General features: G+C 37.2%; 2 protein-coding genes and 1 long non-coding RNA gene across 4 annotated transcripts in view; 1 reads left to right on the top strand and 2 right to left on the bottom strand.

The window, feature by feature from the left end:
* Positions 1-852: 852 nt before the first annotated feature.
* zdhhc22 (zDHHC palmitoyltransferase 22) lies at positions 853-7131 on the bottom strand. Its single transcript, XM_015055365.1, has 3 exons — positions 6980-7131; positions 5213-5770; positions 853-5131 (listed from the first exon to the last, which is right to left on the bottom strand). Exons 2-3 carry the CDS (start codon positions 5766-5768, stop codon positions 4854-4856), a joined length of 834 nt encoding a protein of 277 aa, XP_014910851.1. The 5' UTR covers positions 5769-5770; positions 6980-7131; the 3' UTR covers positions 853-4853.
* An 859-nt stretch (positions 7132-7990) lies between these two features.
* LOC106961557 (uncharacterized) lies at positions 7991-9156 on the bottom strand. Its single transcript, XR_001427798.1, has 3 exons — positions 8881-9156; positions 8745-8804; positions 7991-8251 (listed from the first exon to the last, which is right to left on the bottom strand). It is a non-coding gene; the product is annotated as an uncharacterized LOC106961557 (long non-coding RNA).
* A 641-nt stretch (positions 9157-9797) lies between these two features.
* Positions 9798-13776, top strand: part of tmem63c (transmembrane protein 63C) — a 33784-nt gene continuing 29805 nt past the window's right edge. The window contains exon 1 of one of the 2 annotated variants that reach the window (XM_015055351.1): positions 9798-9906. The gene's annotated coding sequence lies outside the window, so the exon portion shown is untranslated. Of the gene's footprint in view, positions 9907-9950; positions 10065-13776 lie in introns of those variants that run through there. The other variant, XM_015055353.1, reaches the window with a different exon arrangement.

Genomic DNA, 13776 nt, shown 5'->3' with positions numbered 1-13776 from the left:
TTACTTGTTAATGTAAAACTAAAAGGTTTGAATTCATATGCACGCCACACAAATCTCAGAATTGTCTATTGTTGTTGCCATCCACAGTTATTTGCCACATATGACAAAATGTTAGAAAGTGGAGGGGAAATTAATACTTCTGCAGAGCACAATGTAGAAACCAGGAATCCTGAAACATTTAGCACTGCTGGTTTGAGATGAATCTGAAGCACAGTCTCTGTAATCAACGGGAGTTTGGAGGCATGCTTATGTTTCAAACCCTTGCCTTTAACAAAATATCTGCCTCTGATGCGAAATGGATGAAAGTGGTACTTGCAGCGGGGCTTTCTGGCTGTCGGTGTCAAATGCCTAAGAAACGCATGCCTTATAGCAGATTAGCCAGACGGATGTTTGATGTCTGTCATACATCTCTAACAAACAGGTCAACATGCTTTTTTGTTTTTACTATAAACTTCGAATTCTTGTTAAATGCATGAGCAAATGCCTTATGTATTAAAGTGTGAATAGTCATAGCAGTTGAATTACACTGGGAGAAAAGAGCTGGGTGAACTGGGTCACTACAAGCTAAAAAGACAGCATATCAAGTGCTGAAACCAGCTAAATGTGATTGTTTTTTGATAAATGTGTGCATTTTCTAAACAAAGTACATGGCTTCGTTTTGAAGCCACGTACTTCAAAACGAGGACAGGCAAACAGATTGTGACTTATCTAAATCAGATTGCAGCTTTTCACCTCTTCACCCTGCTGAAACAATCTGCAGAGTTTTGTATTGTATTGGTGGATGCAGTAACAGACAGGTCACTAATGTTTTTCATCAAGGTTTCTGCGTCAACGCAGTCATTTTCAGGGATGTTTTCTTTTATTTTGTTTTGTCCCTGATATAACAGCAAGTTGGTAAAATGCCTCAGTAACTTTAATTGCAGGAAAATAACATGCAACATGTAATTAGTATTACATGGGCTATGTTAATATTGATTGTGTCCTGCTTAACTTGCTCAGAAATAACTTGAGGTACACAGCTGTATCTGTTTTACTTGACGACAGACACGTTGTCCAAAAAATAGCTTATCAAATGGAGTCAATATGACTCCAATTAGTCATGCGATGACTAAAATTTGAATAACTTGTATATTGTTTTTCAAGCTGTGCACTTTAAATAGACTGTGATTAAAAATAAAAAAGGTACATAGAAACCACATTTGAGTGGCAGACTTAATACCTGACAATTAAGGTTATAAAGCGGTAGAAAATTCTCAGAAACTTCATGCGAGTTTAAGCGATAACCTAATTTAAAAACTTGACAGTTTTCTCTCACATCATTTCCAAATACTAGCATAAACATTTGGTTTTACCATGAACAGATGACAAATTCAATAAATTTTACAATTGCAAAGCTTTGCATTTTCAAGCAATATGTCTCATCAGGTTTTAATTCCTTTCATGGAACAATTAATTATTTCGTTAAACATCAAACAGATTTTTAAAAGCCTACCCCCTGCCTTTAAACAAGCTGAAATGACACCATACTCCAAAAATAATAAATATTGTTATCAAGCATGGTTTCCTTTTTGTAATTGAAAGCATGGACAGTAAAAATCTCCTTGCTCAGATTTTTCAGGCTGCATTTAGTCACCCTGTCCTCAAATTCTTCACTGACAAATGTCAGCCGTCCAGGTTGTAGAAATCATCTGTGCATGTGATGGAGGAATGCAAAATGCATGTAGAGGATGTGGTCATTTTACCCTTTAATAAGCAGAGTATGTGACTGGAATAGCTTTGATATGTGTAGGTCTACTTGTATGAAATATGTTTGTTTTTTTTTTTGTGATTTTCCAAGCTACATCTGGAATCCATGAACACCAACCTTAAGTATTTAAAATTGCTCGTTTCTTTTCATTTACTCCCAAGGAAAATTTCCAACTTCAAAAATTCATGGAATTTTGTTACTTTAAACGCATAACAATTTTATCTTTAACTATTGGAGGTTGAGTTTAGTGAGGGATTCTGATGATGATTGGTTACCAAGGGAGTTTCCCTCAGCAGCTCATTGAAAACCAAATATAAAGTTTCTTTATTCTTGGAAACCTTTGTAAGTTTGAAAATGGTGACACTGATCACCTTTGTTACAAAAACTATTCAGTCACTTCTAATTTTAATTAGTGACTGCATTTATTTTTCTGACACTAAATTGGTTCATCAAGTTTCGTCTTTATTATGCATTTGATAATTTCATCGGCTTATTTCTGCCACTATTTTGGTTCTTTTCCCATCATGGTTTATTTACCAAGAAAACATCAGTGGATGATAGTAAAATGTGTGTTTTTTTTTTGTTTGTTTTTTTTCCCCCTCACGTTTTAAACATAATACTGTTGGTATTATTTATTCCTCATAACTGTGTGACCAAAAATTTAAGGAAGAGTTGTGAATAATCTTAAGAAGTGACATGGAGATGTTTGCCAGTTTCATGGTGAAATTTACTCCATCTTCTTTTTCTTTCTTTTTTTAAATAACTGTTGATACTGAACAGAAATGTAGCAATGAAAGTGCTGCAGCCATATGATTGTTTAGATTTTAGATCTTTTGTTGCCATCTCTATTCTTTCTGTAAATGTTTGCTTTATAAATCTTGATATAAAAGGTTTTCTGGCAAAAAAACATGACAGCTTTTAGACTTGCACTTTGGTCCCAGATTTATTCACTTGAGTATTGTGTATCGAAGAAATAATGTGAATCTAAATATTTATCTTAATGCCTGTGCCTTTTTAAGTCTATTCATGTTTGTGCTTCATATTTCTGTGCTTAGATTTTCAGCTTAGTGTTGTAAATCTTTTTTATCATGTGGAGGGAAGTTGAATGTACTCAAAGGACTCCAAAGATTTGTTTTTGGATGATCTACTGAGATGTTACTTCTGAGTTGCTTTATATTGTGAAAACCTTCATATTTGAAATTTACAGTCGTTAAAAACCTTAATTGTAATTCTGTTTAAATCTTTAATTAATCATTGGTTTTTGGCAAGATATTGATGATATTTAAAGTTAAGAGGATGGGGTTTTCTTTTTTTACTCTGCTGTTGCTTGGTTTTGTGACTTGAGCATTCTGTTTTGTCTTTGTCAAGTGTTAAACTGTTTGAGATCATTTCCTCTTGTTATTTTTCTAGCTAAGGATGTGTCATTCATAAAAGTGAAAAAAGTAGCCGCTTGTTGTGGTTTTAAATCAGTTAAACCTTTATTGCAATACACAAATAGGCAACATTGTCTCCAGAATTATCCTTGAATACCAAAACGCCCTCAACTTTTGACTAAGCAGCTGTAGACGCATCAGAAACGGGGAATAAAATCCTGTTCTAATGCGACTTATCCTGTCATTAGCAGAGGAAGAAGATACCAAATCTTCGCCTATAAGCATGGCACATTGTGAATAATACCCTGGATATTATTATCTCCATTTCCTTCAACAATTTTCATTCAGAAAAACATTAGTGTGAGTAGAAAATGTCCCCAGGCTCAACTTAAGCAGTCCTGTGGAGTCTGGCTGTTTATGCTGCCGATTAACTCTTTCTTCATCTGTTAGCCCTTAATTTAACAGTGAAAACTGTCCCTGGTTTCCTGAATGTCAAACTGTAGAATCAAATTAGGGTTAGGAAAGATAATCTCAGAACACTGCATGGTACTGGCAGTTACACAGCACAAAGCTTTAAAGGCAAGCATAGCCACCTGGGTGTCCTAATGCAAACACATAATATTGCTTTGAAACCTGCTTGTTGTAGAGCACAGCACCCACCTCGCTTATTTTAATGCCAAAAAGAGATGTGTAAAAGTGAGGCCTTGAGTCACAGCACATTAAACATTTAGTAAAGTTATTATTTGAAGGGAGATCATGTATCTAGAACTAATAAAACTACAGATGTGGCACTTTTTTCCTTTTTTGGGGAAAAATGTTTACATACTATCACTTCTCTCATCTATTCAGAATAGGAAAGACAACAAAAAATATGCCATTCATGTAAGGCAGACATGTGCAGAGCTTCAGTCAGGAAGTGGCTACTTGAAAACTGTAAACAACACAAACACTTTAACACGGAAATTTGGGATGTAATCTAGGAATTTACTTTTTCTGTCTTGACATTTACAAATATCAATACCTCAGCTTCATTAAAGATTACAGAGAGTTTAAAGGATCCATGTCCTTAAGATGGAGTCTTTTGTAACAAGCATGGGTTTGAAACAAAATATGTGGACAAGCGTCTGTTCCTCTGATTAAGTGTCTGTGGTGCTGCAGGCCTATATCGCTTCCAAAGACCCTGGCAACCCTGACAAGGTGAAAGGCTTCATAGGAAAAACTGCATAATCACTAACCGGATACAAAATAAATCTTATGGCATGGTTGAGAGGACGGGTTGCATTTATCTTAAATATTCAGAATAGGATTATGCTATTGCAATAAAAGCTGTATTTATTTTAAGGCCTTTTTACACATCTTTACTAAGGCTACGGATATGTTGCCTTAGTAAAGGATGCTGTATAGACTACTGATTGGATGTAAACCGATGATGATCGGTTTTCCAGACTCTGGAGGAAGGTACAACATAACTCATTGTTCCTAATATTGCCTTTAGAAATGCCTTTTTAAGAATAAACATTTATACTAAGCACTTATTTCACATTGCTTATAAGGTTCCTACCTGTAAGAGGATGAAACTATCAGCTATCTTATTGTAAATTTCAAACATCGTAAAGCATCCATACAGATTAAAACTTAATTTCCACCTACAGTAAATGCCGAAAAACTATTTTCTGCAAAATGAACAACTGGTTGACCTAAGAGTGGCTCTTACTGAGACAAATGGACAACTGTCAGTCTTGCTTGAGTCCATCTGTGTCTTCAGAGTACATCTCCACTGTTTGCACAGGCAGAATAAGACCAAGGATCCAGCGGGCGCCAAACACATCCTTGAGATTTGCTCTCCAGGGGCTGCGGTTATCCACCAGCTCCCCTCTCTGCATCTGACACCAGGTCTGCCCCCGGGCCACCAGCAGCACCTGCTGGCAGCAGAAACCTGCACACACCAAGCCAATGCCCAACCATACGTAGAGCATCAGCACTAGGAACAGCTGCAGGCCGGAGATTGTGCCTACGAGAAAAAGGATTACATGAATTCAGAAGCAAAAAACAGTAAAAGTGGTTCCTCATCGGATTAAACTAGAAAACTCACCCATGAAGAAGTAGGCGGTGGACAGAGGTAGGAGGGTCAGGAAGGTCAGAGGGTTCTCAAAGGAGATGGAGTACTCGACTGTCAGGAAGGCCACGCCAAGAACCAAAGAATACATGCATACGCATGATGTGTAGATGCAGAACATGATGAAGTAACGCATGTTCTTGTTGCCGATGCAGTTTCCAGTGAAAAAACAGTGGTGATCCCTCCTGAAAATGACCTTCCTGCACAGTTTGCAGAAATGACGGCCATTAAGGAGGTAGTGGGAATCAACTTTGTCCGAGCAACGTGGCGAACACACGGGAATCGCAATCTCGTTGTCACTCTCGGCCGGATATTTGATTGTCATTATGTAATTCCCCAAAGCGTTAAACATCAGGAAAAGGAAAACCGTTGTGTGAAGGGCTGAGGAGCTCCTCAGCGACGTGTCTGGGTTGGGGAAGATTGTCGGGATGAAGAGGCAAAAGTGTAAAATAAATGTAGCTGTTGTAGCTGCAAAGAAGTACGCAGGCGCTACAGCATTAAGCAGTCTCAGCTTTAACATCCGGGTGAACATATCTGTGTGAGAGCAAAGGAGACAATAAACAAAAAAATTGGAATAATATATCTAGTTAATAACAGAACAATTTAGTGAGTAACTCAACTGGAAGAAAAATATACACCTTTTAAAAAACTCAGAAAACTGTGATGTAAATTGTTCTTAGTTGCTCCTTAAACCTCTAAATATAATCAAGTGCTGTCAATTGCCAAACAGGTCAAAGGAGGAGTTATTGAGAAATTTAGGGTTAGTTTATCAAAAAATATATCAAGCTTTCTCATCTCACATATAAGAAGGAAAGTCATAAGAAGTTTGTCTCAAGTAGAGAAAGATGCTCTGCTGCAGAGATGAAACCAAAATTTTACTTATTAGCTTTAATGCAAAAATGCCATGAAACACAGCCTCTACCATGAAACCTGGTAGACTGACGCAGCAAAATACAGAGCAAGCCTGAAAGAAAACATGCAGGACTTGAAACCAGTGTGGAAAATGGTCCAAACAAAGTCCACACCTCCATTCAATTAAGACTCTGTGTCAAGATGTGAGAATTGGTGTTCAAAACCACTTCCATCCAACCAGACTAAACCCATTTGGAAAAGAAGAACTGGAGAACATATTTACTTAGACGTGCACAGCAGGTACAGTCAAACTCCAAAAGACTCGCAGCTGGATGTGCACTGAAAGGTGGTTATAAAAAATCACTCATTCATACGGCTGAATATTATCTCAGTGCAAAAATGCATAGTTTAGTATAAAAGCAAGTTCTTTAACATTACTGAGTGTATTCATTTTCCAGACAATAGTTCTATCCGAGTTGAAATTACAGAGTTTGCGTTTAAATGACACAGTTTGGGGGTTTTTCCTACAAAGATTGAGTGAAGAAAACACAACTCCGCAGACGACAGGAACTAATTTCTGAGCAAATGAGGATCTAGGGACTCTCAGGTGCCACTGAGAATACTAAGAATATCTCATCCTTGTTTCAGAGGTCTACTGACCTAGAGCAGGAGCGAACTTTGGATATAAAAACCTCCAGACTAAAATTAACACTCTAAACCTAAATCTATCTATCTTATACCTAAACAGCGTGATAGGATGTCGTGTCAAACGCACATTTACGCCTCAGCTATGCTTTCTAATTCCCTGCAGAATGATGTGTAGTGTTGCCGGTGATGACGACGATCACTTTATTTTGTCTAATTTATCTCCATGGCGACAGATGAGCCTACCTGCAGCTGTCAGAAAGCGGGGGAGCTGTCCTTTCAGCACCACGGAGCCTCGGCTCGGTGCCCTGCTGCCTCTTTTAAGCGCAGACAAGAAGATGTCTCTATTCAGCCACGTTAAGGACCGTCATCACTGAGGTGTTTGCTTGTTTGTCTACCGCCCCCTGCTGGTCTGGGTACGTCCTGTTATCCTAATTTTTTCTTTATGAACTTGACTTGCTTTTTTACTTTTAAGAGGATCTAAATGAAAGATTACAAACATTTTCTGTTTCTGACAAACCAGATTTTGACTAAAAATTTCAATCCAGATTCTGCATGAAGTGCACGAGGCATATTTAAGACTTTTAAATAATGGTTTGACAATACAAACAACCTTCATGCTATCTTTATCTCCTTATTAAAAATAACAATAGTTAAAAAACAATTCTGAGAAATATGCTCAGCGTTTTTTAAAATTCTTTGGAAATCATTTAAACCTCTAATTTGGTGTTTTCATACCCACAGAGGAATCTGGATCCCAAAGTTAAAAGATGAAACAAATGAAGCATAATAATTTAGAAAAAAATGTTTAAAAAATATATCTATTAAGTCGTTGCTACTACTACTACTAATACTGCTAAGAATGATAANTATANTTATCAAAATACAAATAATAATAATAATAATAATAATAATAATAATAATAATAATAATAATAATAATAATAATAATATTATGATTATTATTGTTAAGAATGTTGATTATATCATTATATAATTATTTTTATTTTATTTTTTCATTTGTTTCACATTCAACTTGCATGTACTCAACTATAATTATTATATATTATTATAATTAGGTGACATCTGGAAGTAATTATCTGCTCTTCTTTTCACTGTGGGAGTGGCTGGGGGATCAGTGAGTAGAGTAATGACCTTGTAATCCAAAATTTAAGCGTTCCAATTAAGCATTTTATTTAAGAGTAGGAGCATAAAGGTGGAGGGGCTAAACATTAATACACACCACACTTTACAGATTTTATTTGTAGAAGGTTTTGAAAATCATGTTTTCACTTCACATCTAAGCTACTGAATGTTTGTGTAGCTCATCAAAGGTTATGAAGACGTTTGAAGGGTTTTAAAATATCTACAAAGGGAAAGCTCTGATTTAAATGATACAGTGATAACAGTGTGATGTTTGGATTACATCTGAAAAGTCTGGATACAAGAACACTCCAGTAGGTGGCAATCCAGCCTCAGTTATGTAGCCTCTTCACAGGCGCTGTCAGCTTAAGGGCCCCTACAAATGGAATATAGCATCACCATCAAAACAAGATATCACCTTGGATACAAGACTGCTCTCTATTCTTACACACAAGAAACAAGTTCATACACCTGCTTTCTGTGAGTCTGGAGAAATATTTCAACACACATTAGTGCTTCACAAATAAGTGATTAAAACACAAATCGCCACTACTTCCTGCTTTTTACAAACTATATCCTAAATAAAACCTTTACTGAGTGTAGGATTTCTAACCTCACTGTTCGGTGGTAACAGCTCTGCTCTGACCCACCTGCCATGCTTCACCAGTGTTGTCATATATATATTACTCCACCATTCTCTGCATTCAGAAAAGGCTTACGGCAGAAATGGTGACTAGTGGGATATAAAATGTTAACAATGATTCTACACCAGGAATGGTTTGTGTATTAAAGGTATTTTGGGATGCAACCCAATAAAATCCATAATGCACTTATCATATTGCATGTTGCAAGGTAATCTTTATTCTCACCGCTTTATTGATGAGTCAGCTCATTTTCTTGCAGATTATGTCCATCCAGTAGGACAGCACCTGCAAAACAGTGACAAATACAATTAGACAGAATTAAACATAAACTGACTCATAAGGGATCCTACAAAATGCTTACTCTGTGATTTGGGGATGAGGGCCATTTTTTTTCTAAAAGAGAGCTTCCCTCATGGAGTTAGCTGTGCTGTAGTCGTGAAGAAAGCTGCTTCACATGAAACAAAGTATTCTGCTTGTGTTGAGCACTGAGATTTCACCCATTTCCGTCCTGATGGGATGCACCCAGTTCACTATCTGGATCAATATGGATAAAAATGCTTCATCACAGGATTAAGAAGATCTCTTAGGTCAACAATATATTGATTCTCAGTTGCCTCTCAGTTTACTGGCTGAGAAAGGTATAACCACGCTAATGAGCCAGGTGTTAAAATGATGGGTTGAGGGACCGTCATGATTTGTTCCAGTCCACTTGTAAAACTTGGAGAACACTTATTGCAAAGTGTCCATATTCTTCGAACTTTTTTCTTCCGTTTTACAACCACAAACTAAAATGTATTTCACTGGGATTTAAAATGATCCCCCAACACAAATACATGCATGTTTAAACCATGAAGAAACTTATATTTTTCTCCTTTTTACTTTGAAAAGTGGCTCAAGCTCAATCAAGTTCTAGAAATGTTCTAGATATTTCTAGAAAGGTTTTTATGATAACCAGCTTCTTTTCATTGTAAATTTCAACAACCAACATCTATGATGCCTTTAAATTAGCCAATACACAGCACACCATGTTTGTTTGTTTTTTTATTATTTTTATTTTTATTTTTTTATGTTTAAATGTTTTATGTTTCTGAGCATTTGGGTTGAATTATCCTTTGCTTACTTTCAGATTCATTTTGTGAACTGACACACACGCTGATACAACTATTGAAAATATACTCCTAATTTCTTAAGATTAATCTTTATGTCATGGCAAAACGGAATTAAACGGGTAGTGATTATTTACAGACGCTCCCTTCGCGGTAGGGATAATTGTCAGACGGTTCCTGAGTGGGTGGGAGTTTCTCTTCTTTCTTGGAGAAAAAAAAAAAAAAAAAAGCAGCATCCTCATCACCAGCGCCAAACGCCAGCGACCAGGAAGCTCCGAGAGGTGAGCAATGTGAAATTTAAACTATCCGTTCAGCGACCTAAATGCGCACTGAAGGGGTTTATTGCGCTGATTTTGGCGCAATCGTCTTTATTAACTCGCACAACAGGGAGAGGTGGGTGCGCTGGCAGATTGGTGTGCCGCAGCAAGCAGGAGGAACAGTGAGTCGCCGAAAAATGTTTGCTTGCTTGGTAAAGAAAACCTCGTTGTTTTCTAAATGTAAAGAAGGCGTGACAATGAGGTGAACACGGAAAAGTTCATTGCGCGGGTTGATGCCTCTGCTGAGGATGATGATGATGTTCCTGGAAACGTGTCAGATAGTGTTACACCCAAAGCAGGTGCATCGTTTCTTCTTCCCACTCGAACACCTATTGTTCCTCCTGTAGAGTCAGCTGGGTGGTCAACTCAGCGTTCATTGTTGTTTATGTTTATGATTTTAGGAAATTATAGTTTGATTTGTGAGGCTGTTCATTCATGCTGCATCCCTGTCAGTCTGGACTCTGCTGGAATCACAGACACAAAGCCTTTCTTGGTCAGCTGAGCAGGCATGTTGACCTGTTGATTTATTTTATTAAGCTGGTTGCGCTTTGCAAAATTGTTCGTATCCTTTCAGCTTGTTCTCATTTTGCCACATTGCAACTGCAAACTTAAATGTAATTTAGTGGGGGTCATAGACCAACAGAAGGAAATGATTTATGGGTTTTACAACTTTTTGCAAATGGAAATCTGAAAAGTGTGGTTGGCATTTGCATTCGGCCTCAATAGAGTCACCTTTTGCTGCAATTAGAACAAAGCTGGATTGTATCTGTAGCTTTGCGGTTGTCAGACTGGATGGATAACATCTGTGAACATCACCTTTCAGTCCTTGCTGCAGATTGTTGGTTGATTTGATCTCCTAGGATGGGAGCTGACTACAAACGCATACCTCACTTTTTCTTCCAATAAGCCATTATGTATTACTACTTGTTGGCCTATCTCACGAATTTCCAATAAAACCTGTTGCTAACTATCTGCTATGTTCTGAAAGAAATAAATGCTGGTGTCATTTTTACCCAACGGAGAAGGGAGATGACCTTAAGAAATGCCAGATTCACATTCACTTTTGACATTTTAGCAGGTCAGAAAAATATGTCGCACCATAATTGGGAGCTTTGAAAACCAATCTTTTAATGTTGCCAGAAGTGTGTTAGAAAGCTCACCACATCTGATAACGTCGGGTAAATGACCGTGATGATGGTAATTAGTGTTGTTCATTAGAGGAGAGGAAGTGGATCTTGTTTCCAGGCACCCATATGTGCATCATTCTAAAATAGAAATATTTCCTCATGTTATTCAGAACCTTAGATTTATAAAAATAGACTGTTTCCTTGGAGCTTGACAAACCTCGCTGCCTCTAAAAAGCCATTAATCCAGTATCACCGGAGATACCCTCATTGAAGGGGGGGAAAGCGTAACATTTCCTCCAAACGAACATGCTGTAAAGGTTTGATTATTCCTGGCTGTGTGCTCTTTAATGCACCGAGTTGGAATGAAGGAAGGCTAGGCATGCAAGTGCAGACCATTGTAAACATATTCACACCACTTGAACTTCTCATTTTGTTGTGTTGCAAACTTTACATAAAGTGGTGGATTATTCTGAAGTGAAAGAAATCCTAAAAGTTTGGGATCCTCACAGAACAGCTGGAAAATTATGGCGCATGGTGGCGCAATACTTCTCAATGTTTTTCCAACCATTATGCCAGACATAGATTTAACCCTTCTAGTGTGAACGTGTTGGAAACGGCCAAATCTGCAGTACCGTAATTCATCCAAACTTTGCGCGATCTGAAAATTTCCAACAGTTTCTGAAAGGGGAGACGTTTCGCTTTCCAGCCAATAATGGGTTATAACGATAAATTTCACTCCCGTCGTAGCAAGGAGTGAAATTAATCTGAGATCTTTTAATAGACAGTAAACTGCGAAAATAACCGCTAGACATTGAAGGTTCTGGTTGTTATGAATAAATGGGCAATATACATTTTCTCACAGGAAATTTAAAGAACTTTGTACAATTAAAATAAGTAAAAATATCCAAGCAGAGATTTTACACTTAGGACTCAAAGGGTCAAAGAGGAGAAACAAAAGCAAATGAGGTGGATTAACGGTTTCTGCCAACCGCTGATGGTGTTAATCAGGATGTGTTACTGCAGAATATCTTCTCTCTGTCCAGAAATTAAACTGTTGACCTGTCATGACAGGATCTCAGTCAGAAGCATTTTCAGATTATTGTAAGACTGACTGCTACTGGAGATCCTTTGTGCCCACAGCATCACCATTCACAAGCATTCTCTTCCCTTTGAGATCAATTAATTTAATTAAAAAGGGGGCTGATGCGCAATTGTAGTTTTTGTCACACAACAATTTTACATCTACTTTAAACTGGATCTCTACTTTGACGAAATCTATCGGGTAAATACTCAATAAAACAAACCCATGTTTGTGACCACAATAATACAAAATTGTATCCAAGTTCAATGTGTGTGAATATTTTTAAAAGAACTCACACAAGCACATGCACTATGTTCTTATAGTCAAGCATGTGCTTGAATTCGTTTTTCCTCTCAGATTTTAATAATGCGATAATTTTGCAGCGTACTGTTGCTTTCAAAATTTGATCCCATACAAGGGATGGAAAAGTGCACTCTGAGGCCCCTAAGGGGGAACAAATGAATGCCGGTCGTCTTCAAGTATCACACAGACATTAATAATTCAGGAGGTTTTAAGCGGAGATTGATAAAAGAATCTGGCAAACGCAGAAAGACATACTTCCTTCAGAGTCAAGATGAAATAAGTTTGGTTAAAGCTAAAGCTGATTTAATCAGTATTTTTTTTAATAACTTTTCCTTCTCAGTTCTGTCCTAGCTATAGCTCACACCAGTTAAATTAATTTTCTTGATCAAAACTGTAAAAAATGTAATTAGGCAAAACAGAAAAAGGCAAGGAAACGACATCCAAGAACACAGCCGAAGGTTTAATTGCAAAACAAAATGTCCACCCTAATCGAAGGCAATTATTGTAAAATCTGCAGTTCAAATTTGAGTTTGTAAGGTGGGGGAAGTTGGTTGAAATCTGGTCTAGAAAGCAGGAACTTGAAGACGTAACAAACTGGCACTCTGGAATAATTTAAAAGCGCTATTTTGCAAATGACTTCTTTTGACGAAAATTATATGTTTAAACATTTTTGCAGGTTTCAGATATGTTATGCTTTCAGGTCTGCTCCAAACCAACAGTGTTAGTGTGATATCTTCAGGAATGCATCAACATCTGTGTCACCTGAATAGCCAGCTTTATGTTGGCAAACACTGCAGTGGTTGTATCAGTTTTCTCTACTTTCAGTCATTGTTTTACTGCCAAGAGTTGAACTGTAACATGGTAATTTAGCTTTTAATACAGTATCCTAACATATTGTGTCATGCCACTCAAACTTTATGTCCTTCTGCAGTTTATCCACAACATGTGATAAATGGAAGATAAGTTACAATACTGATATAAAATCACACTCATTCATTTAGCTCACACGCAGAGAAAACAACAGTCACAGCTGACGGTATTTATCTGGTAGAGAATGAATTTCATCTGCTCTGTGAACATTAGTAGAAATTTTGTTCCGTTTTGGAATACTTAAATGTTAAAGGCATTCTTCTACATGATAAATTTCATGCTCAATAGCTGCAGGCTTATTTGTGGTCTGGCTGTTGACTCCCTAGTAATCAAGTTTGATTATCCTGGGGCAAAAATGTTTCCAAAGCCAAAACAGTTTTTATTCCCTGTTCTTATTAATTTCAGCATAGCTCCTCACTTTTCCTGGGCAAACAATTTTGTGGTAGAATTGTT

This window comes from Poecilia latipinna, unplaced genomic scaffold (genome assembly GCF_001443285.1).
Source record: "Poecilia latipinna isolate Pla-1442-1.1 unplaced genomic scaffold, P_latipinna-1.0 Scaffold1312, whole genome shotgun sequence".
Taxonomy (NCBI): domain Eukaryota; kingdom Metazoa; phylum Chordata; class Actinopteri; order Cyprinodontiformes; family Poeciliidae; genus Poecilia; species Poecilia latipinna.
The sequence above is the reverse complement of the archived record's forward strand: the minus strand, read 5'-3'. Positions and strand labels throughout refer to the sequence as shown.